The sequence below is a fragment of the Acomys russatus genome, chromosome 15 (genome assembly GCF_903995435.1).
Source record: "Acomys russatus chromosome 15, mAcoRus1.1, whole genome shotgun sequence".
Classification (NCBI taxonomy): domain Eukaryota; kingdom Metazoa; phylum Chordata; class Mammalia; order Rodentia; family Muridae; genus Acomys; species Acomys russatus.
The window spans coordinates 34499269-34524451 of NC_067151.1; the positions used below are offsets into that span (position 1 = coordinate 34499269).

Below are 25183 nucleotides of genomic sequence, written 5' to 3' on the forward strand. Positions count from 1 at the left end.
GACTGGCGTTTCAAATTTGGGAGTCAGGCTAGCCTTAACTCTGTGACATCAGTAACTATGGAAAGGATTGGCAAGATGGTTCAAGGAGCAACAGAGCTTGCTGCGCAAGCCTAGTGACCTGGATTAGATTTCCAGAAGTCATGTTGATACGGAAGGGGAGAACTGATTCCACAAAGCTGGCCTCTGCCCTGCACACGGACCCTGTAGTGTATGCCTTACCTTCCAAGTCATACACATGCAGTAAGTTCAAAAGTGAAAACAGGAAAAGTTGTGAAGATTAAATGAACTCAAGCGTATCTGCTCCGTAGTTAAGCTCCACTGAGTTGATGGTACAGAACCACAGCTGTCTTTGTGTGAGGAGCGGCAGTTATCTTAGCAGTGTGGGTGTATTGTCTTCTGCCTTCCTCGAAGTCAGCACGATGTCTTGATGTGAAGTGTCTAAGTAATGTGTGAAAAGACATTGTTGCTAGCATGCAGCTTATTTCCTTTGATGTTTCTACATCCAAGACTAGCAGGTTTTATATCAGGTCTCAGGCACTAATTTCAGCAAAGTGAGGGAGAGTAGGGGTTTGACTCTAGGGGTAGGTTTATAGTGATATGGCAAGACTACGTTTTATCGTTTTTATTATGAATATGTATTAACTGGCTTGATAAAATATTATATGATATACTTATGCCATGTTAGCATGAACTAAAATGTTGACTTTTAAAATAAAAATCATGACTTTGGACATCTTAAAGTTAGGAATAATGTATAGCTGAAAGCAAAATGAGTAAATTAAAATAGTGATTTACCCTGTTTGACTTGTTACTGTACAGTGGTTCCCGGTGACATAAAAAGGGGAAGGCAGTTAGTAAGCATTACGTTTCTCGGAAGAAGAAACAGAGTTAGTAGACATGTGGCTTCATTTTAATAAATCACGTTGGAGAATGATGGTTTTAAATGTATGTATTCTGTAGATAATTATTGGACACATATAAAACATAGGATTAAGCCCTTATGAAGATTTTGCACTGCACGAAGATTGTTTGAGAATGAAAGAGCTGGAGTTCCAGACAGTTGCAAGGTGCCATGTGGGTGCTGGGAATTGAACCCAGGTTCTCTGGAAGAGCAGACCATTGCTCATAACTGCCGAGCCATCTCTGCAGCCCCCAGCTAAACCTTTCTTACAGATGAGAAGCTAAGGCATCACACGTGAATTCATGCATGTAATCTTGTGGAGTAGATGGAATTAAACTCCATCAAATCTGTCACCAAGTATATAAAGCCCTTCTCTTTGTGTCACATTCAATAAAAACAAAAACAAAACCAAACAAAAAACCCCACAGGGTGGGGCTAAGAAGGTGGCTCAGCAGGTAAAGAGCATTTGCTGCAGAAGCATAAGGACCTTAGCACCCATGTGAAGATCTGAGAGTGGTCCACACATCTGCTACCCTAGGCTTGGGAGATGGTCACAGATAGGAAGATGACTGGGGCTTGCTGGTCACCAGACTAGCAAAAAACCAGAGTAAGAGACCCTGTCGTAGGGAAATAAAGTGTAGTCTCGGAGACTAATATAGGACACCCTATGTCCCTCTCTGGCATTTTCAAGTATATGCGCATGTGTCTATGTGCGTATATTACACATATCATAACCACCCCCATCCATGAAATACTATTGGGTATTCTGAGTTTTTACTTGCTGGTGACTTTGGGTAGTTTACTTAACTCTGTGCTTATGATGTTTCAGCACTAGGACAGTTTGTAAAGCACCAGACAGAATGTGTGTAGTGAATGAGCAAGCCTTGGTCTTCTTCAGACATTGAGCGTGTGGCTGTTTGCATAATTGTTAGTGAAAGGAGAAGAGTGGGAGAGGCCCCAGGAGGCCACAGTCAGAGCAAAAGTAGAGAGGAAAGAAAGTCAGAGCACATTTGTCAAGGCTGTATATTTAAGGAACAGATTGTGGTGACCCTTACATATCAGATTAAAAATTTACATGTGATTTTTAGTTCAGACAAATCCCTCTTTTATGAACATTAACGAGAACAGAGGCCCAGTGGAGAAGTAGAAGCCTGGAGGTGGGAGTTCCATGGGGTTGAGACAAAATGTGAAGATTGTAATGGAGGCTAGGTTTAAAATGTTTGAAGTACCACATGGCTTTGGGCAGACTTCTTGGGTGGTGGTGGCATTGATGCTGTTAATGTGAATAGAGGACATTACAGCGAACACATCTTAGTGTGCTGATATTTAGGAAGAGACCGAATGATGGAGAGTTTAGTTTTGGAACTTGATGTTCAGCTTGTGGGAAGGTAAAATAGATCCTGGAAGCTCTGCAGTCCATGAACAGAGGAGTAAAGCTCACAGCATGAGGAAATGGCCCGAACTGCCATCCCGTTTGCATAAGGGGAGTGACTCAACTCCTGACATTCCTCAGAACTGAAATTCCTCACTTGCTAAGAATGCACTGATCGTTTTCCATCTATCATATTTTATTAGTGTTCTGGGGTAACAGGAGGGAAAATAGTTGGAAGGAAAGCACACAGGCTCCTATTTCTTTTCCTTCCTTCCTTTCTTCCTTCCTTCCTTTCTTCCTTCCTTCCTTCCTTCCTTCCTTCCTTCCTTGCTTTCTTTCTTTCTTTCTTTCTTTCTTTCTTTTCCGAGGCAGGGTTTCTCTGTGTATCCTTGGCAGTCCTGGACTTCAGGCTGGCCTCGAACTCACAGTGGTCTGCCTGCCTCTGCCTCCTGAGTGCTGGTATTAAAGGCGTGTGCCACCACATCAGTTTAATCTTAGCTAATGGGACCTGTGGTAAGAAAGAAGGAACAAAAGCCTGCTGTGGTGGTACACGCCTTTGGGAGGCAGATCGCTGTGAGTTTGAGGCCAGCCTGGTCTACTGAATGAGTCCAGGACAGCCAAGGCTACACAGAGAAACCCTATCTCAAAAAACAAAACAAAGACAAATGAACAAACAAACAAACAAACAAAAAAACAGTGTCTGAAAGCCCTCATTAACATCAGAAAGGGCTCAGCACTAAGTAATAGAGGGCCTATAAGTTTCTTTTCTTAGCAGATTTTCTAAAGCTTACCTATAATTGCTCGATTTTCAGTTATACAGTGAACTTTGTCACTGAATTATATTTAATTTTCTCTTGTCATGTTAGGTAGGCCTGAGTAACTGTCCAGTCAAACAAAAATGTGTTTGTTGGTGAACATGAAGAGAAATCAGGTTTGCATATGCATCTCAGTAGAAAACATTACTTGAATTTTGCTGCTTTCCTCCTCCTCCTCCTCTTCCTCCTCCGCTGCCGCCGCCTTCCTCTCTTCCTCCTCCTCTTCCTTTAGCATTCTTTCACTCAGCAATAACTTTGTCATATAATGCTCTAGGCACTTAGGAAAAGTCACTTAACTAAAGAGACAGAAACTCTTGTTCTTCTGAAACTGTTCTTTTTGTGGGAGAAATGGATACCTTTTTAATAATTGTTGTTGTAATTATTATTTTTTAAAATTATTATTATTATTGGTACTGCATGTTTAAGCTATTCTCCATGGATAAGACTAATTAATGATACTAGGTCCCAGTTGGTTGTGTGGAGCATTTTGAAGAAAGGGATCATATCTTTGTTTCTTCTCTTTTCCCTCCCTGTACAATGGCTTACCCTTTGAACAAAATGTTATATATATGTTGAATGTTACTCTCCAAAATTACTTTGTTATCTCCTCTAGACAAAATAGGTCAAGTCAGAGAGCTCTTACTGTACAGCAAATGTAGGTGTGCACTAAATGCTTATAATAAACAGGAAGAGGCTGTGCCTAGGCAGGGACCAGGTTTTGAAGAAAATTTGTACTGTAGTGAGCATTAAGGATCATGCATTCACTAGATGACACCAAAGAGAAGGGTGCCTGGAATTGTATTTCTTGCTGATCTGGGAGACCAATGGAAATGAGGTTATTGGAGACAAAAGCATTAACATTAAGGGAATTTTGGGGTATTGTTTACCAGCAATAACAATTTTTTACCTTTCAGTTAATTTTTTCATTGATAAGGCTGTTAGATTTTTCAGGTTAAGGATCAGTTTTTGAGATGCCATATAAAAATGATTTTATTATTATTTTGCTTTACTGACATAGATAAAGTAGAGATGATTATAAACTTTCATTGAATACATATCAAGCTAAATAACTACTTTTGGTAAAAAAAATAGGTTTAAACCAGATTTCTAGAAAATCAATATGTTTCGATGTTGTTTACTAATGACTGCTGTGTACCTTTTAAACAGTAAAATGTAGGTTAAAATTGCTATACAATTGCCAACTCTTTCATGCAGAGGAAAATGGGCTGTAGTACTCTATTTAGCTTTAGTACTAGGTCATCATGGTTATTTTCTCCTTTGGGTTTTAAGTTTATGCAATACTCATTTGTGTTATTTTTTGATATGAGACGCTAGACAGAAAATGTCAGTCCTTAATTTGAAGAAGCTTAAAAAAGAAAAAGATTCCCTAGCATAATGGGAACGAGAAGATGAGCAGTTCACTTGGTTACCTTGTGGTGGTCCAGACAAGGAGTAGAAGGGAAGGCTAGGAGGAGACAGAGTTTATTGAGATAGAAGAGAGAGTAGGGAGGACAGCAGGGGACTGAGTTGAGAGAGTACAATTGTGTATGTGGAGCTCTTGGGCTGAATCCCAAGCTAGGTACAAACTATTTTGACATCAATGAGATCTGTTAAGGAATTTTACACAGAAAATGACATGATCAGGCATTTTTCTTTCCCCGAGCATATGTTAATTATATGTTATAATATTATATATTATAATTATATATGTTAATTATATATAATAGTAAGTTTCATTATGATATTTTCATTTGTGTTTATTAATTTTTTGTTGTTGTTGTTTTTTTTGTTTTTCGAGACAGGGTTTCTTTGTGTAGCCTTGGCCATCCTGGACTCACTTTGTAGAACAGGCTGGCCTCGAACTCACAGCGATCCGCCTGCCTCTGCCTCCCGAGTGCTGGGATTAAAGGCTTGCGCCACCATGCCCGGCTCTTATTAAATGTTTTGATCATATTCATTTACTATTATTCTCTCTTGTTCCCCTCCCACTTGTTGAGACATTTTTTATGTGTAATTTTGCCTTCCTCTTACAAGAAGTTGATACTAGAAAGAAGACATTGTTGCTATTTCAATGATGATCATATACCTTGAAGAAATCAGTGTTTTAACAGCAAAGTGTTAAGAAACATTGTTAATATCATGGTTTTATTTGTTTGGTTTTTAGGGTACTGATAATCTTGAAACATCCACACATTAAAACATGTAAATATACATAGCCACATTTATATAATTAAAAGAGCAACACGTTTTCAGGTAATTTTGTTCACTAATATATATGAGGACTTCTGGTTGGGTATTGGATTTTCAAGACAGGGTTTTTCTGTGTAGCCTTGACTGTCCTGAACTCTTGTAGACCGGGCTAGCCATGAACTCAGCGATTCACCTGCCTCTGCCTCCCAAGTGCTGGGATTAAAGGTGTGTGCCACCACCGCCTGGCTTGGGTAAAAGAATTTGATCTAGATTAACTTCTAAGGAAGTTAAAAGTATGTTAATGTTTTGTTACTTAAGTGTTGTATAGTTTAAGTTCAGCTTCTAATGATTGAATTATCCACTTAAACTTTGCAGAGGGAATGAATTCCACTGGGAAAGAATTCCACTGAACGGATGAGAGATGAATATTTCTGAGTGAAGCCCTGAGAGAGAGAGAGCAGACATTGAATTGAGTTTTTCCTATATAAAACACCTCATTAATGTTGAAGATTATCTGGTTACTGCTCTTGTAATTTCCATTTTGACCTTTAGAAAGAAAGAGCTATTTACTCATAAATTATAAATGCTAATTGCTTCATTTTTGAAAAATTGATACTCGCCTAACAGAATTAACCACTTAGGAATTGGGAAGGTGGCATAGTGGGTAACAGCACTTGCCCTGCAACATGAGGACCTGAGTCTGAATTTGTAGCATCCATGTAAAAAGCTGGGCAAGGCTGTGAATAGCAAGTAGATCCTGAGAGCCTGCTAGCTGGTCATTGTGTTGAAAAGGCAAACTTTTGCTTCAGTGAGCGACCCTGTCTCAAGGCATTAAGTCACAGAGTGACAGACGAAGACATTCCATATCCTCTGCTGGCCTCCTCACATGTGTGCACATGTCGCATACCGGCACACTCACATGCATGCATCACATACAGTGTCCCCCATATACATTGCTACATTTAAAACATAGCGGTTCTGTGTCATTTTGCATATTTTCAATGTTGTATGCCATCACTTTTGTTTAGTTTTGAAATGCCATCATCACTTCAAAGTACAAATCCTATACCATTAGAAGTTACTTATCTTTATTTCCTAATACCCTTAGCCATACTAACTACTACTTACTTTCTCTCTCTATGTATTTACTTACTCTGGGTATTTAATATGGAATCAAACGTTATATGATTGTTCATGCTTAGCTTCCTTCACTTAGGGACATGTAATAACATATACCAGTAGTTTTTACTACTGTATAATATTCCTTTACAAACACAACTTATTCAGTTGTTGATGGATGTTTGGATTGTTTCAACTCTTTAACCTCTTACATTTAGTGTTTGTTATAAGGATTTCTTTGAGTACCAGTTTTCATTTCTTTAGATATATCCCAAGAGTGGAATTGCTTATGTCTAGGTTTTTGAGAACCTACTTTACTGTTTTTCACAGTGTCTAAAATATTCTATATTTACATTGGCAATGTGTGAGGTTGCTAATTGCTTCACATTTTTGTAACACTTCTTGTTTCTCTCCTTAAATCTTTTTGGTGTATGTATGGCTGTAGTTTATGCCTGTACATGTGTATATGTGTGTGTGTGTGCGCGCGCGCGTATGTGTGTGAATGTACCTTCCTTAGTCTCTTTTTACATTAATTTTTAAGACAGTGTCTCACTAACAAGTTGGGCAGTAAACTCCAGGGTCTTCCTCTTCTGGTCTCCTCTGCCCTGGGGTGACAGTTGTGCAGTGCCATGACTAACTTTCATGGTGCTGTGTATCTGAACTTAGATCCTCGTGTTTGTATAGCAAGCACTTTTCCTACTGAGCCTTCTCCAGCTTCCTGTTTTCCAGGTTTAAAAAAAATAGTATTGGTACTCTCGTGAGAATGAAGTGGTCCCTGCTCGTGGTGGTTTTTGTTGTTGGTTTGGTTTGGTGTGATTTGTTTGTTTGTTTGGCACAAGGTCTCACTATGCCTGGAACTTTTCTATGTACACCAGGTTGGCCTTGATATTATAGAGATTTGTCAGCTTCCCAAGTGCTGGAATTAAAGGTATGTGCCACTATGCCCAGCCCTACTCATGGTTTTGACTTGTGTTATCCCGAAATGAATGACTTTGCACATTTTTTTCATACACTTGTTTCTTTTCATTTGCATATTTTCTTGAAGACTTGTCTATTTTCTTTGCCTCTTAAATATCTTTTCAATATTGTTTTTGTTTTGTTTTTTTGAACTGGGATTTCTCTGTGGAACAGCCCTGGCTCTCCTGGAACTCTGCTTGTAGACCTGGCTGGCCTCAAGGTCACAAAGATTCTTCTGCCTCTGCCTCCCAAGTGCTGGGATTAAAGGTTTGTGCTACCACGCCTGGCTTTTAATATTTAATTTTTAAAAAGTGGTTTATATGGACGGGTGGTAGTGGCACACATCTTTCATCCCAGCACTCTGGAGGCAGAGGCACGTGGATCTCTGAGTTTGATGCCAGTCTTGGTAGGTACGTGGGCTTCTGCCCCTGCTCGGCTCTGTTGCTTTCCTCTGTAGACCTGCTTACAGAAGCATATACAGTTCTCATAATTGTAGCTTCCTGGAAAGGAAAGTTTGAAACCCAAAAAACAGTGGGGCTAGAAAAAATATACCATTCCAAGGCACAGCTCACTAACCTATGTCTCACCAGGCTCCTACTCCTAAAAGTTCCACCACCTCCCAATCTGGCAGTACCAGCTGTGACCAGCCTTTCACAATGCAGAGTACTAACCATCACGCCATCCCAGCAAGCTGCCGCAGTCCACGCCTTTACCACATGAGCCAGGGAGGGACACTTCTTACTCAAACTTACATTTTGTCCCTGGCTCCCCGACAGTCACATGCCCACCTCATAGTACAAACTGTATTTAGTCATCTCCAGGAGTCTTGAAAGTTCACTGGTACCAGTATTGCTCTATAGTCTGAGTCTACAGTCTCCTCTGAGCCCTAAGCCAGACTGTTAGCTGTGAGCTCCACTAAAGTGAAAGTGTGACTATGGGGACAACTAAAGTTACTGTGGTACAAAGTGGACACTTCCATTCCAAAGGGAGTGTGGATAGAGACATGGAGAGCTGGGACTGCAGCATGACTGAGCCCTGTAGTTCCTTATCAGGCTTCTGAACACATGGCACGAGCCTTCAAGGGCTGGGACAACACTGCTTCATAGCTTTGTCGGTTACCTGCTCTGTGGATTCTTTGCTAAGCCAGCTCCACTTGCTGTCTTGCCTGGTAGATGGTCCATCTTCCTGGAATCTCTCACTTCCAGGGCTTGCCATTGCATCTTCCACTTCACTCTCATGGCCTCATACATTTCTGTCTTAGTGTTTGCCTTCTGGGACTTTGACCCTGTTAAACATGCCTGGCTTCCCAGGTTTTCTTTAAAATCTGGGTGTGATGTCACACACCTTTAAACCCAGAATTTGGGAGGCAAAGGCAGGTGGATCTCTGAGTTCGAGGCCAGCCTGGTCTACACAGAGAGTTCCAGGACAGCTAAGGTTACACAAAGAAATCCTGTCTGGGAAAACCAAGCCAAACCAACCAACCAGCCAGCCAACCAACCAACCAACCAACCCCCAAAACCCACAAACAGATAAACAACCAACCAACATCCACCTCCCAAAGTCCTGCAACACATGGGTGATTCCATTGTCTGGCACTTTAGGCAGTAGCTTGGCCTCCTTAGACCATGGCTGCAGTTACCACAGATTTCTGGGTGTTGAACCCGGAATCAGTTTCCCAGGTGGCCTTAGGCAAGCAGGTCGCCCAGAGATCTCTTCTTCAAGCATAGGCTTTCAAATGAATTCCTTCTACATGATGATTCTATGACGGGTGGCAGGATGGCAAAACCTGAGATGCCTTCATGTTTTCTTATTGTTAAATGCAGCTTCTTTCTGCTTGGGACAATATTTCCTTGGCTTCACTTTTTCAGACACCTCTTTTCTGGTCAAATTGCAAGTTTTTCAAATCTCTCAGTTTTAACCTCTTGTTCCTAATTTTCACTATCAACTGAGTAAGCAGAGAGTAATAGTACTCTTCCTATGCTGGGCTGTGTGGAAAATTTCTCTTCCAGGTCAGGTAATTTGTCACCTTTAAATTAAGGAACAAACCGAGTCTCACCCAAAGCTTGGACAAAATGCTGATGAGTTCCTTGTCAGAATATTACACACATCCACTTTCCAGGAGAATTGTCTTTCCTACCTGGGACCCCATGAACAATTTTTATTGTGTGCATGTGTGTTGACATTCTGCATGGCAAAAAGAAGCCAAGTCCTGCTGTTTGTTAGCTTTTTCATCCCTCAGCTGTGGAGCTTGGTAGCAGTGAGTGAAAACAGTGGGCAGGTGGTGTGGCAGCAGGCAGTAGCCTCTAGTGTTGCAGCTCTCACTCAGGCCTTGGGTAGCAGGGCCTAGGAAGTGAGGATTCCTTAATGACTTTTCACAAATGCCACACATTCTGAAAAGGTTCCCTGGTGATTTCTGCATACCAGTATTCCCTAGCCTGTCCCAGAGACTGTGGCTGTGGCCTGCTTTCCTTACAGCTTTGGATCAGCCCTGTCTGGACAACCTATTGAAATTATCTGTTGCCTAATTGTCCTCCACCATACTCAATTGAGGACTGGATCCTAGCTTTGGAGAAGCTTCCCTCTGCTATGTTTATCCTTTGGGACATCTCAGTCTTAATCTCTCATTATGGTTTATATATTTATTTAGTTTTTGAGACAGGGTCTCACAGGTATCCCTGGCTGGCCTGGAACTTGCTTTGTAGACCAGCCTGGCTATGAACTCACAGAGATCCTTCTGCCTTTTCCTCCTGGGTGCCAGGATTAAAGGCCGTTTCTGGCCATCTTTTTCATAAAATATTAAAGACAGATATTTGTCTTGTTGTTGAGCAAGCTTGAAGATATTGACTGTGTACTTTGATAAGACCTGACATTTATATAGCTATGAAACACTCACAATATGAGTTTGACAGATATGTTCATTATTCTCAGCCATTTTCTCAAGCCTGATAGGATTCACACTCTCCTGCCTCTGTACATATGTATCTTTACAGACCATAATTTAGTGTATTGTATGGTTTTTGTATCATTATATAACTCCCTGCTAGTACAAAATTGGTACCTGGAGTAGTTCCAGGAGACCTAAAAATTTGAGGTTTTTTTTTTGTTTTTTCTTTTTTGGTTTACCTTTGTGTCTGAGTACAGGGCTGTGCTATTTGCTAGTTGGACTTGAGATGCTGGCAAACATGGCATCACAATTAACTAAGCTATGGGCAGTAGTTGAATTAGATGTATCATCTACTGATGCATGTGCCTGCTGCTTTTGAACTTCATGGCAATCATCCTTATGGTTAGAACTACTGTATGGAATGGGATGATGTGGGGATAGAGCTGGCAAAGTGGCTCACAATTGTGCACTTACAGAGGACCTAGGTTTAGCTCCTAGTACCCATAGCTCACCCGTATAGTAGCTTATGACTGCCAGTGTATTAGTTACTTTTCTGTTGCTATCGTACAACAGGAAGAGTTTATCTGTCTTATGATTCCAGAGGGGTGAGAATCTAGTGTGGCAAGAATGCATAGCTGCAGGCAGCAGCTGAGATCTCAGATCTTCAACTGCAAATATGAAGCAGAGAGGACAAACTGGAAGTGATAAAAGGCTTTTATCTTAAAGCCTGTATCCAGTGAGTAGCAAGGCTACCCCACCTAGAACCTGCCCTATAGTGCTACCAACTGGGTTAAAATGCCCAAGACTGAGGGACATATCTCATTCAGCCCTCTCACAGCCTCTAACACAAGTTTCAGGTGTTGTACCCACTTCTGGTTGTGGTGGGCAGCACCAGCATGCTCATGGCGCACATATATACATGCAAGCACTCACACATACACACTAAAGTAAGTAACCCACTTAAAAAAATGGATATCTTGTGTGTAATTGAATGCTTATATTGAAAAATATTTAATTATCTTCCCATGATCTACACTTTTCTCTATTTTTAAAAATATTTATTTTTTGAAATATATTTATTTATTGATAATTTTATACATGTGTACAATCTTGATCACATTCACCCCATGCCTCCCTCATATTTTCCTTAGAACTCCCCCAACAGCTCCTTTTCCCTTCTTCATGTCCTTTCTTTCTGTAAGCACCACTAATATAATTAGTCTTGTCTGCCTGTGCCTAGGTGCAAGACCCCCATGGAGTATGGGCAACCTACCAGCAGCTACATACTTGAGTCACCATCAACACCACCATCACCACCATCACCACCACCACCACCATCATCTTATTATTATTATTATTTTGATTTTTATTTTGAGATAATGTCTATTATGTAGCCCTGGCTATCCTGGGCCATCTCCCTATGTAGACCAGGATAAAGAGATGAACCTGCCTCTGTTTCTCAGTGCTGGGACTAAAGGTGGCATCATCTTGCTGGGCTATAAATCATTATTTTTTTAATTGTACATTTTACTTCATAAATAATTTTATCCCCTCCAAATATTGAATAGATTTGTGAACTAAATGCTTTGTTGCTTGCTCATTCAAATTATTTTCTATATTGTACAAAAATAGATCTTGAATAGGCGGGACCCATTTATTAAGGTGTTTTTGTAGTTTAGTCTTTAGAATATGCCACATAAATTAATAGGCTTTAGAAATTTTGCTCTGGAACATGTAAATAGGTGTAAAGGACCAACCAAAAATGATATACTCATCACCCAGAGTTAACATATTTACATATTCTTTTATTTTCATAATATTTAAAGATTTATTTTATATGTATATATGTGTGACAGAGTGTACATATGTGTACCACATGTGTGCAGGTACTTTCAAAGGTCAGAAGAGAGAAGCCAGAAGAGGGTTGTGAGCCACCTGACATGGATGCTGGGAGTCAAGTGTGGGTCTTCTGCAAGATGCACAACTTCTTTTAACTGCTGAGCCATCTCTCCAGCTCCCATAGTATTCAATGTATGTATATTTTTAGTATATGCATGAGACAATTTTCACTTAAAGATCTCCTTGAGACAATATCTCACTATGTTGTCTAGGTTGGTCTTGAGTTCCACTGAGTAGCTGGGACTGCTATTCCAAACACCACACCTGCCTTTAGTAGACACAGAGTTTTTATTTGTTTTTGGTGGCCCTGAGACTCAGTGCCTCTTTGAGGCTCATGGTAGGCAGGGGCTTTCCTACTGAGCCTTGAATAAGACAGGGTTAATATAAAAGTCTTAAACATTTAAAGAGCAAGTACGAGGTGGAGAATTCACTGAAGTTATATAAAGAGAGGTGGTGTGTGCCTTCATTTTTACACATGTTAAGCATTTAATTTTTGTCAAGCTCTGTTTACAAACCTGTAAAATAAATGTTGATGTTCTTGAGAAGCACATATTCTTTCAGCAAATAAGGATACTAAAAAATAAAAATAAGGGCCGGGCGTGGTGGCGCACACCTTTAATCCCAGCACTTGGGAGGCAGAGGCAGGTGGATCGCTGTGAGTTCGAGGCCAGCCTGGTCTACAAAGTAAGTCTAGGACAGCCAAGGCTACACAGAGAAACCTTGTCTCGAAAAACCAAAAAAAAAAAAAAAAAAAAAAAAAAAAAAATTATAGGAGGCAAAATAAAAAAACAAAAATATTATAGGAGGCAGTGAACATTTAAAAAGCAGGAGATTAAAGAAATGAGTCATGGTAGATGTATAAACTAATTGAAACATCTGCCAAGGGTGAGTCTGGCATTTAGCAAGAAAAGGCAAGAATAGCTGTGAGGACCCTGTAAAGCAGCAGGTTACAGGGCGTGGGCAGCAGCCAGCCATTCAGAGCACTTTTGGAGTTTTGTTCTCAGCACCCACATCCTGTGCTTGGTGACTCCCTGCACTCTAGCTCCACAGGGATCTGATGCCTCTGGCCTCTACGGGCACCTGTACATGGGCACCTCTCCCCACATACACATAATTAAGGAAAAAATTTAAAGAAGTAACAAGTTGTAACAATGGCAGTGATGTAACTTGATCTGGTGTGTGATAGTCTGCCGCCACTAACACGGTATGAAAGATTGCCTGTTTATATACCTAAACTCCCTGCAGATCATTGACCGTCTTATTGTTTTCCATCTAAGAACTGTACAAAAATTAAAGAATGAGGGCTGGAGGTAGGGATGATGAGTAAGATAATTTGCTCATTTTTCAGTTGATCTTAGTACTGACATAGAAGTTCAGTCCCACGCCAGGTGGTGGTGATGCAGAGGCAGGTGGATCTCTGTGAGTTGGAGGACAGCTTATTCTACAGAGCGAGTTCCGTGACAGCCAAGGCTACACAGGGAAACCCAGTCTCGAGGGGGGGGGGGTGGTGGTATCAAAAAAGGGAAGTTCAGTCCACTAAAATAGGGAAGCTGGGGTGGCAGTACAACTCACTTTCCTGTGTTCCATTTTAAAGGTTGCATAGGGGACTAGACAGAAAAATACTTAGACCAGATCCTTAATCCAGAACTTAGCATAACATCAGGTATTCTTTCAATGTTGTAGTGATAGGACTGACATTTGTGTGAAAAATATCAAACGTTCTGTGAAACGTTGTATGAAAATTAAACATTCTTGTTTAGGAAACTGATACTTTGAAGTACACTGCATATTTTGATAATCAAGAAAACCAGAAATTTCTACCATGTTTCCCCAGTGCTCAGGGTTTCAATACTCATGAAAAAGTTTCATTGTCAATTGTTCATTTCTTGTTTTCTGTGTGGCTCATTGCTGGGGTTGACAGCCTGTCACACAGTTGACAATAGCAGCATTGAGAGAACCATGAGGTGTGTTTTGTTAGCATTTCTATGCCCGCGTCTTCTTCTTGTCGACTTTGACCTGTACATTGTCCTTTGGCTTGGAAGAAGTTTGTGAATAATTATATAGGATGCCACTTTTCAGTCTTGATCAAGTATGTTGGACTCATAACTTATATTACTATTTAATATAAAATTAACTAAAAAATGTCAAGACCTAAACATAGAAGTAATATATAAAGAAATCAGGGAAACCTGGATTTTTTACATAGGATGCTAAAAGCACAGATAATAAAATAAAAATTAGGTGAGTTGGATTTCATGAACATTAAGTGTTTGAGCATTGAAGGACTTTTCTACTCTTTATATAGTGGAATGATAATGCACCAGATGGTAGAAAAAATATTTTTAGTCATATACTAGGTTAGATTTGATATTCAAAGTGTGTCAACACTCCTGTAGCTCAGCAATAACAACAAAGTTTGATTAAAAATGAGATGAGTATGCATTTCTCCAGAGAAAGTGTGCAAGGTAAAGTACAAGAAGAGCTGCCCAGCATGGCTAATTAATAGAGGACACACATCAGAACCTCGGCTTCGTACCCTTTATGATGGCTGTGTCAAAAGTAGCAGATGTTGACAACCATGAGAAGACATGGCAATCCTTTTGCATTACCTGTGGGACTCCATGTTTCAGTGTCTATGGAAAGTGGTTTAGTACTAAAAAAAAAAATCAGAAGTAACTTGTGGTTGTGTAGTTCCGTTTCTGGCATGTACCTGGTTCGAACCTGGAGCGCACTGTACAGAGACCGAAAGCAGAAAGAGAACAGAGTCTGACCTTCACACATGATTGCATTTATTAGCAACACAGCAGAGGGGACCCTTTCTCCCACGGGAATGCAGGGGTCTGCAAAGGGAAAAAACTGGCTGGAACCCTTGATGGGGACGGTGAGGGGTTTTGGAATGAGGAACTTGATGTAGCTGTGGAGCCTCTGTGCAGCACTGTGGGCTTTCCTTTCTGGAATTGTTTGTGTCAGAAAGAACAGACTGTCATGAGAGACATGCTACCTCAGCAAGCATTCTGACTGGGCTGAGCAGTAAGGAACAAAGGCAGCTGTGATCTCATGGGAATTATGTTTTTATAACTGCGGCAATCTGTCCTACCCAAAAAAACTGAAAGAAGGAACACAAGTAAATGTTTCTTAACAAGTCAAGAAGTGGAAGCAATTTAAAGCTTACTGGTGGATGAGCAAGTAGATAAGATGTAGTGTATATACTCCATGGAGCTCCATTTAGCCTGAAAAGGAAGTGGACTTTGTACCTTCTACAGCACAGTTAGTGAACATAGCCATTCACAAAAGACTTGCTGAGTGATCCCACTTTTCTTACCCTAAGTTGTCAAATTCTGAGACAAAGAGTAGAATAAGTGTTGTTAAGGGCTACAGGTTTCATTTTATTAGGATAAGAAGGTTCTAGCAATATATACATGGTGGTGATTAAGTGCATGAGAATAAAAATATAGTTACTGAACTCTGTTTACAATGACATGCTTTATGTATATCATATTACATAAAAAACAAAACTGATGGGCTTCTGGGAGAGCTCTCTGTCACCCACAAGCCAGTCCACTATGACATTCGTTTACTGAGCCTCTCCTCAGGTGACTTGGTTTTGTCAAGTAGACGGATGGTTAAAGTCAACCATGACAGCTATACTGGCCTTTTTGCGTGCAAACTATCCTTTGATTGTTGGTTTGATGAAACTGTGTTGTATGGAGTGTTTCTCATTATTTTTAAATATTTTATTCTCATTGCTTCAAATTAAAAAGTGTTTGTATATTTGTTTGAGTGTTTTTTGAGACTGGTCTGGAACATGTAGCCATCATACCTCTGCCCCTGCAGTTCTGGGATTACAGGCATGAGCCCTTTATGCCTCAGTAATCTCTTTACTTTTAACAACCTTGTGCTATTTTCCCATTCTGTTACTTTGTACTGCACTTGTTTTGGAGAAATTATGACTTTTAAGCAAGACACTCACTTTTGTCATGTCTTACAACTTTTTTTTCCCTTTCATTTCATCTAATTCCCATAAGCTTGAAGTTAGGGAGAAGATAACCATTCCAGGTTAGAGTCAACTTAAGACATTTTGCAAGGATATTTCTTAGGCAAGATATAGTATAAACTGGACAGAAAATAGAATGAGAGTTAGAAAACTCTTTGTATTATGCCAGGAAGCTGATTTCCAATAAAATGTTTATCAATATTTATTAGAATTCTTACAGAAAAAGATGAAGATTAGATTGTGATTACAAATGGTACTGGGGGCTTGAGAGATAGTCCAGTGGTTAAGAGTACTGCATGCTCTTCCAGAGCAGCTAAAGTCCCAGCATCCACATGATGACTTACAACTATCTGTAGCTCCCATTTTAGAGGGCCCAATGCCCTCTCTAGCCTTCACAGGCACCAGACACACACGTGGTGCTCAGACATACATGCGGGCAAAAGATGTGGCGATGCTCACATCTTAAGAAAACTACCAGGTTTTCTTGCACATTCTGTCTTGGGACTTCTTCCTTTGACTAAGTATAACTTCTAGTTGTAGCCATCCTCAGTGAACATGGAACCCTTTAAGAAGACCATCAGGAAGAAGGAAAAAGACGAGGAAGAAAAGCATTTTTAAATCCATTTTTATGTTTTATTTTTATTTATTGTATGTATGTGTTGGTGTGTGCACGCTCTAGCATGTGTATGTAGGTCGGAGGCCAACTTACAAGAGTTAGTTCTCTGCTTCCATCATTGTGGGTCCTGCAGAGGCAACTCAGATTACCAGGCTTGGCAGCAAGTGTCTACCTGCTAAGCCATCTCTTGTGTCCTTGAAAAGTATTCTTTTTGAATAATAACAACTTAAAAACCAATACATTTTGTCATAGTATCATCTGCATTTGTGTCACTATACACTGTTGCCATGCATTTGTCTTCTCAGCTGCCTTTCCTGACCACTTCAGCTGATTGCCTTCAAGTTCCTTTTCTGCGCTCCATTACATGTATTTCATTACACTCTGTTTCCCACTGATGTCATCCTCCCTCTTCAAGTGTTGTGATTTACATGTGTGCATGCATACACTTGTGCACATGTGTGCACGCACACACACACACACACAATTTCTGCATAAGAGAGAAAACATGCTATTTGCTTTTCTAAGTCTGACTTATTTCGCTTAATGGATTCCAATGGCATCCATTTTCTTAAATATGTCAGCACATCATTTTTATTTGTCACCTCATAAAGTTCCATTTTGTACATGGACCATATTTTCTCTGTTTATTGATGGGCATCTTGTCATATTCCGTTATCTGGTTTGAATGGTTTCGATATAAACATGAGTACACACATTTCGGTAATGTTGACTTAGGCTGTTTCTCAGTCTGATGGTTATTTCTTTTGCTATTGGGATTCTGTTCTGAAGTCCTTGCCTTATGCCTACATCTTGAAGTATATACCTATATTTTCCTCTAACAGCTGAAAAGTTTCAGGTCTACATTAATTTTTCATCCATTTTGAATTGGGTTTTCAGAGAGAGAAAGAGAGAGAGAGAGAGAGAGAGAGAGAGAGAGAGAGAGAGAGAGAGAGAGAGAGAGAGAGAGATATCTGATTTGTTTTGCCAGGTGTGGAAATAGTTTTCCCTGCTCCATTTGTTGAAGAGGGGGCCATTTCTCCAACGTATGTTTTTGAGAGCTGAAGCCATGTGGGCTTATTTTGGGTTCCTCCATTCTACTCCAGTGATTGCCTGTCAGTTTTTGTGCTAGTGTCATCCTGGTTGTGTTATGATGCCTTTGTAATATAATTTAAAATACGTCCAGCAGTGCCTCCCGAGTGCTGGGAGTAAAGGTGTGCACTACCATGCCTGGCTTCAAATATGTCTTACTTTTAGTGTCAGCACATTTGTAATTAAAAAGAATATTTTTGGCTGTTAGGAATTGGTGTGGGAAATGATTTATTTTTGGGGAGGAAGCACCAGCCTTCACGGTTATTCCTTCCATATCTCCTAGGTGATTTTCAAGATGCTGCTCTCCATAGGGATGCTCATGCTGTCTGCCACGCAAGTCTATACCATCTTGACTGTGCAGCTCTTCGCCTTCCTGAACCTGCTGCCTGTAGAAGCAGACATTTTAGCAGTAAGTACAGTATAATTTGTTTAGGTCTGAAAACATCCCTAATGCTGTAAAAAAGCCATGAATGATGTGATGTTATAATGTGTTTCTAAGCATGCCAAACTACACACAGTTATGTGAAAACTGGGTGTGTCTCATTTCTTTTTTGGCTGCTTAATAGACTATCCAGTGTAAATTTCATGTATATTAAGTATCTGATAAATGCTGTGTTCTTGAGACTCTGTGCTCATACCTACATGCATGTGTTTTATGCATAATCTTACTGGTTTCTTTTATACCCAGTCTCTTTTATTTCCTTTATAGTAACCCTAGCTATCCTGAAACCCAGTGTGTAGACCAGCGTGGCCTAGAAAGCCCCTGGCCTCTGCTTCCTGAGAGCTGGGATTATGGGAATATACCACCACACCTGACCACCTGACCCTGCCCCCCTTCTTTCTTTCTTGTGTAGCAAGAATCATGATGTTGTGAATATAGCAATATTAAACATAGATATTAAACATAGACCTAGTATTATGGTGTTAATTACAGTGGAACAACACCATTTTACTTGATTCCAGTCTGCCTTTGATCCCATTATTTGTATTTGTCAGAGATTGTATTTGATTACTTGATGGTCAGCAAGGTGAGCATCAGAGAAACAGGTAACAGGAAGTGGCATGGATGGATAGACTGTATATAAGGTAGTCAGGAGCGCTGGTAATAGAGTCACACGCTGAGTTAAATTCTTATTCATGTGGTAAGATGACCTTGGGTAAATGACTTAGCATCTCAGTTCATAGTTAATAACACTGAAAGTGGAAGTATAGATGCATCTTGTCAGCCGACAGTTTAAGAACCAGGGCTCTGGTGCCAGACTGCCTTGGTTAGACTCTTGGTTCTTTTAACAGGATAAGTTGTTTTTAGTGTTGTGTGTTCAGTATGCAAAATGAGGATATAGTCATAGTTTACATTATAGGGTTATAAATTAATGAATACCTGTATTCCAAGCACTAATAGATGTCATAAGTACTGTTCAAGCTATAGATTTTATTTCCAAAAATTTAGCCATAAAAGTAAATTTAGTAATAAGTGATCAAGGAATACTTACTTGTAGATTGTTCCATTTCCTAATTTTCAAAGTACATATTTTAAAGTGCTGCTTTTATACACTTGTATTTTCCTTGCTCTTTCTACATTGATCTAAGTCAATTTCTTCATCTTACATTGGTGTCTTTGGGAGGGGCTAAATAACCTTTTCAGGATTAATGCAGAGCTGATCCGGGTTGAATAACTGACAGTACTTTAAGAGATTCAATGTGAGTTATGTTAGTTTGGACACTGTGTCTAAAGTACTTTGTAAATCACTCTGTAAATATGAATTGCTGTTGCAATAGGAAGTCAGTGTGGAAGAGTCCCCATGTGTATCTGGTGGCCCCCAGGTATGATTCTGGGCTGGGTACCCAAGGCAACAGAATTGATGATTATAGTTGTATCGTGAGAAGCAGGGGGGAAGCTGGGCTTGTTAAGACGTTGCAGGAGCTGCAGCCCTCCAGTCCTGTGCTGCCTGCTGTGCTCGCGTGGCCTCTTGTTTGCTTTTACTCTTGGCAGTGGCAGGAGCTGAGGGTGAGCCAAGAAACTGGGCAGCTGGCAGGTGTCCTGATTGAGTGGTGCTTTTCTGTAGGAGAGAGAAAGATGAAGATTATGTTGCTAAACTGCAGTATCGCTTACCTCGTGCCTCTGGCAGATGATGCCAAACAGCGCTGTCCAGTGGATGATTGATTCAGGGTAGCATACCTGTCCACATGGATATGTGACCTCTGCTTTGTGGCTTACTTGATCTTTATGTCTTTTTTTTTTAAAGATCTATTTATTTTTGCCGGGTGTGGTGGTGCACGCCTTTAATCCTAGCACTCGAGGCAGAGGCAGGCGGATCACTCTGAGTTTGAGGCCAGCCTGGTCTACAAAGCAAGTCCAGGACAGCCAAGGCTACACAGAGAAACCTTGTCTTGAAAAACCAAAAAAAAAAAAAAAAAAAAAAAAAATCTATTTATTTTTATTTTATATGTATTTGTATTTGTGAGTGCCTGCATGTGTGAATGTGCACTGGTGCCCCTGGAGGCCAGAATAGGGTGTCAGGTCCTCTTGAATTGTGTTATTGGTAGTTTCCAGTCACCATGTGGGTGTTGCTCAGAATGGAGCGTGTGTGCTCTGCATGTGCTCCTCACCTCTGAAGCCCGTCTTCAGCCCCTGCAGCTGTTTCTGTGTTGTGATTAGTGCCATGTAACTCCCTTTATCAATGTGTTCTCTGTTTCCTACTTATGACGTGTGGGTTGTGAACCACCATCTTAACTTCTACCATCTGTGTTGTAAAAGTTGCTGGTATACTGTCTGTGCGTGCTTTCTTCTACTGCTCTTGTTTCTTGGGTTTTCAGCGTAGCTGATTAGTCATTATTAAGTGATACATCCGACTTACGTCACTGTTAGGTCAGTACTGTTAGCATCTGTGAATTTCTTTTTGTGTGCGGTGTTGGGAATGGAACTCAGGGTTTCATGCGTGCTACGTAGGTTCTACCACTGAGCTCTATCCCTAGCCTTGCTATTCTTGTGCAAAAGCACACACTCTCTTACTATAGTTGAAGACTCTTAAGTATTGTAGCACAAGAACCAATATCTGTATAATTGTTTGTGTAACTCAGGCTAGTGTGATGGAAGCAGTCCTTACGAGTCTGAGATCTGAACTCAATCCCTAAAATCCATATCAAAGTGGACATGGGAAACCATCTCGACAAGTTGCCTCTGACAGCCATGTGTATGCCATGGCTTGTGTGTGCCATTCCCAGTAATAATAAATTAGATCCAAATACTTCAATTGCTTCAGAGTTCCCTCTTAAGTCAGTGGTTCTTCCCCTGTGAGTCATGACCCCTTTCTGGGGGAGATGTTGAATGACCCTTTCCCAGGGCTCATCTAAGACCATCAGAGAAAACAGATATTTACATTATGATCCTTAACAGTAGTGAAAGTACAAATAAAAGTAATTTTATGGTGGGGGGGTCATCATAATATGAGGAATTGTATTAAAGTGTCACAGCATTAGGAAGGTTGAGAACTTCGGCTTTAAGTGACCCTCTTATATAAAAATCCATAGTGTATAAGAGTGTGAGTTGACCAGGTGCACTGGCGCACTCCTTTAATCCCAGTACGTAGGGGGCAGAGGCAGTCAGATCTTTGTGTGTTTGAATCCAGCCTGGTCTACAAAGTGAGTCCAGGATAGCCAGGGCTACACAAAGAAACCTTGTCTCAAAAGCAAAAAAAAAAAAAAAAAAAAGTATGAGTTCATGTTGTTTTTTCCTACAGGGGTGGGAAATCATTTTCCTTGCTAGGGCATTTGCTAGAGAGTTATTTCTACCCAGAAAACAGTAGATAATGTTACTCAATTATTGTTGGTGTTTGATAATACATGATAATACATCAAATTTAAGTGGTTTATATAAACTATATTTATTCTTGCTATTTTAATGATTTAATTTATTTTTGTTAATTTTAATTTAAAATTGATGCTATTTTTCTTAACTATTCTGTGATAAGCCATAGTAGTAAATAAGAATTACAGAAATGATAATTTATGTGATTTAATAAACTCTGAAAATATAACATATAAATTGATTTTAACTTGATTCTTTTACATTTTATATTTAGTATAATATTGAAAATGCATCTCAGACATTTGAGGACCTTCCAGCAAGATTTGGTTACAGATTACCAACTGAAGGCTTAAAGGTGAGAAGATACTAATGTCGAGGCATATGGGATTTTAATAAGGTGCTTTTAATGGTCATTTACTGAGTGAAAATATTTCTTAGTATTTATTATAAATCCTGAAGTAGTCATTTGAAAAAGGTGAAGTCATTTAAGCCAGGCATGATGCTGCATACCTGTAACCCTAGCCCTCAGGAGGGTATGACAGCAGGCCATGAATTTGCTGTAGGTTGAGGCTAGATTAAGCTGTAGAGTGAGGTCCTATCTTAAAGGAAAAAAAAGAAAAAAAAAAAAAAAAAGAAAAAACAATCCATGGTGGTGCATGCTTTTAATGCCAGCACTCAGAAGGCAGAGACAAGTTGATCTTTATGAGTTCAAGGCCAGCCTGGTCTACATAATAGTGAGACCTTTTTCACAAAAACAAAAAATAAAAACCAAAACCAATTCTGAAGTGGTAAGAGTGAGGTGCTGGGTTGAGTCTGCAGTGTGCATATACTTATATACACATGAACATGAAGAAGAAAGTGAAATTGCTTGTCACTGTATTAGCTGACACTAGGTATGTTCACATTTAGCACATGGCATGCCAGACCTGTTTCATAGGCTATATGTTATGTATGCATTTTTAGATATGTGTATATACATGTCTATGTAAATATTTATGTATATAATAATAAAGCTATATTTATACTTATAGAAACTTGCTGTTTGGTCCCTGCTCCCCTAATTGCATCTCTATATCAAGTTTTCTTACTGATAGGAAAAGACCTCCATTATTTTTAAGAATTTCTTGGCTTTCCAATATTGTGAAATACTGTGGGTTTTGAACATTTTAACTTTTTGAAGTATACATTTAGATTTTCTAGCTTATTACTAACATTGCTGTAGTGATCTTCCTTTTTTTTTTTTTTTTTTTTTTAATTTGAAACAGGGTCTTACTATGTAGCTTTGGGTGGCCTACAGCTTGCTATGTAGACCAGGCTAGTTTCAATCTCACAGAGATCCTCGTGCCTCTGCCTCCTGCACTATCAGTCCTTCCTTAATCAATGTTTTCATCCTGTTGTATTTATTTCTATGGGGTATATCTTCAAACAAAGAATTGCTTTCTTTGTGGTATACATGTTTTAAATTTTGGTACAGAGTTGAGGATGTTGTGCGGAAAGTTAAAGGTAGTTTAAAATCCTATCAGTGATGTCTGAGACCATCCTTTTTTCTTCATTATTACATATATTTACTAGTTGACCAGAAGTATCAACAGATTAAACATCTTAGTTTTCTGCTTGCATAATACACACAAACACATATGTATGCACTCACACATGCATACACACCCTCACACATTGAGAGAGCTAGTTGGCTATAAATGCTGTATACCTATTTAAAAATTAACACGTTTTTATTTTGCCAGAGTTCTTTACATATTGGAAATATCGGTTGTTTTCCACATATGCTTCAGAATATTTTTTCTTGAGTTTAAAGTTTCAGTAATTTTCGTTATGTGGTTAAAAATGGTTTTCTTCTTTCTCTAACATAATAGTTTGAAATTCCTTAAAAGCAGTGTGAGGTTTTTGTTGTACAAGCCAGAATGCACATATATAGTATCTTCAGTTCTCAATCAGCATGGTGTGCAACTCTGCAATGGGCACATCCACTTTAGTTTTCTTTAAGAATTTAAATTATTAAAAAATGTTGTCAATATCATGTGGTGACTGTTCATTGTAATGATATTTAAACAGCACACTGAACATATTAGAAAAGGCAAAGCTTTCCTTTGTCTCTCCTGTAACTATAAATATGTATCAGTCAAACGCTCTTCTCAGAGTTAAGCATTACAAGCCTTTGGGTCCTTTCACATATGCAGCACTTTTTAGTTCTTTAAAAAACTTGCTACATTTATCTATCTATCTATCTATCTATCTATCTATCTATCTATCTATCTATCTATCTATTGTGTGTGTGTGTCTGTGTGTGCACATATGTGAACCGCAGTGTACATGGAGAGGACTGAGGACAACTTTCAACAGTTACTTCTTTCTCTCCTTCCTGGAGGCGGGGATTGGAACATAGGCCATGGAAGAATTGCTTACTGGCTAGCTCTTCATGGCTTGCTGAGTTTGCTTATATACTGCAGGAACACCTGCCCAAGGGTGGCATCAACTGCAGTGGGCTGGGTCATCTCACATGAATCGCTAATTGAAACTTGGGTCCTCTCCCTGCAAGAACAGTATGTGCTCTTAACCATTGACTAGTCTGTGTCTTTTGATCGCGCATTAAGACCATCACTATTCATCAGTGTTTGGTGTATAACTTCTTGAATGTGTTATCCTTTTCAGCACCCAATATTCCTTTCAGTGTCCTCTGTAGAATGGGCTTTGTAGCCATAAATTCTTTTAGTCTTTAAAAAAAAATTAAATCTCAAAATGGTTTTAGTTTCTTTTCAATTATGACATAATTTTGCTGTGTATTGCAGTCAGGGTTGGCAGATACTGTCTATCAGAACTAGAAATATACCTTTTTAAGCCCTTGATTTTTAGAGCTTTGGTTGAAAATTCAGCTCTAAGTCTGATGGGCCTGCATTTTTATATAACTTAGGTCTTGTCTCCTACAGCTCTCAGTGCATTTTCTTTGTTCTGTGTATTTGGTGTTTTGACTGTAATGTGAAGTAGAAAGCTTCTTTTTTGTCCTATTTCATGTTCTATGTGCTTCTTGGCCCTAGGTGGCCATCCTTTTCTCTACTACTGTACTGCACGCTACTCTTTCCACTCCAGTCTACTCCACACTCCACTCCACTCTTCCTACTCCAGTCTTCCTACTTCACTCCACTCCACTCTTTCTACTCTAACCTACACTCAACTCTTTCTAATCCACTCTCTGCTCTACACTCTATTCTTTCTACTTCACATTCTACTCCCACACTCTACTTTACTCTTTCTATCCAACTCTACTCTGCTCTACACTCTACTCTTTCTGCTCTGCTCTGCACTCTACTCTCTCTGCTCTGCACTCTACTCTCTCTGCTCTGCACTCTACTCTACTCTTTCTGCTCTGCTCTGCACTCTACTCTTTCTAATCCACTCTACTCTTTCTGCTCTGCTCTGCACTCTACTCTCTTTCTAATCCACTCTACTCTCTCTGCTCTGCACTCTACTCTTTCTGCTCTGCTCTGCACTCTACTCTTTCTAATCCACTCTACTCCGCTCTTTAT

General features: G+C 39.7%; 1 protein-coding gene across 1 annotated transcript in view; it reads left to right on the forward strand.

The window, feature by feature from the left end:
- The window catches only part of Rnf13 (ring finger protein 13), a 97626-nt gene that overhangs the window by 1503 nt on the left and 70940 nt on the right, over window positions 1-25183 (forward strand). The window contains exons 2-3 of the mRNA XM_051157189.1: window positions 18120-18245; window positions 21919-21999. Of these exons, the coding sequence (XP_051013146.1) occupies window positions 18132-18245; window positions 21919-21999 (195 nt within the window). The 5' untranslated portion in view covers window positions 18120-18131. The remainder of the gene's footprint in view (window positions 1-18119; window positions 18246-21918; window positions 22000-25183) is intronic.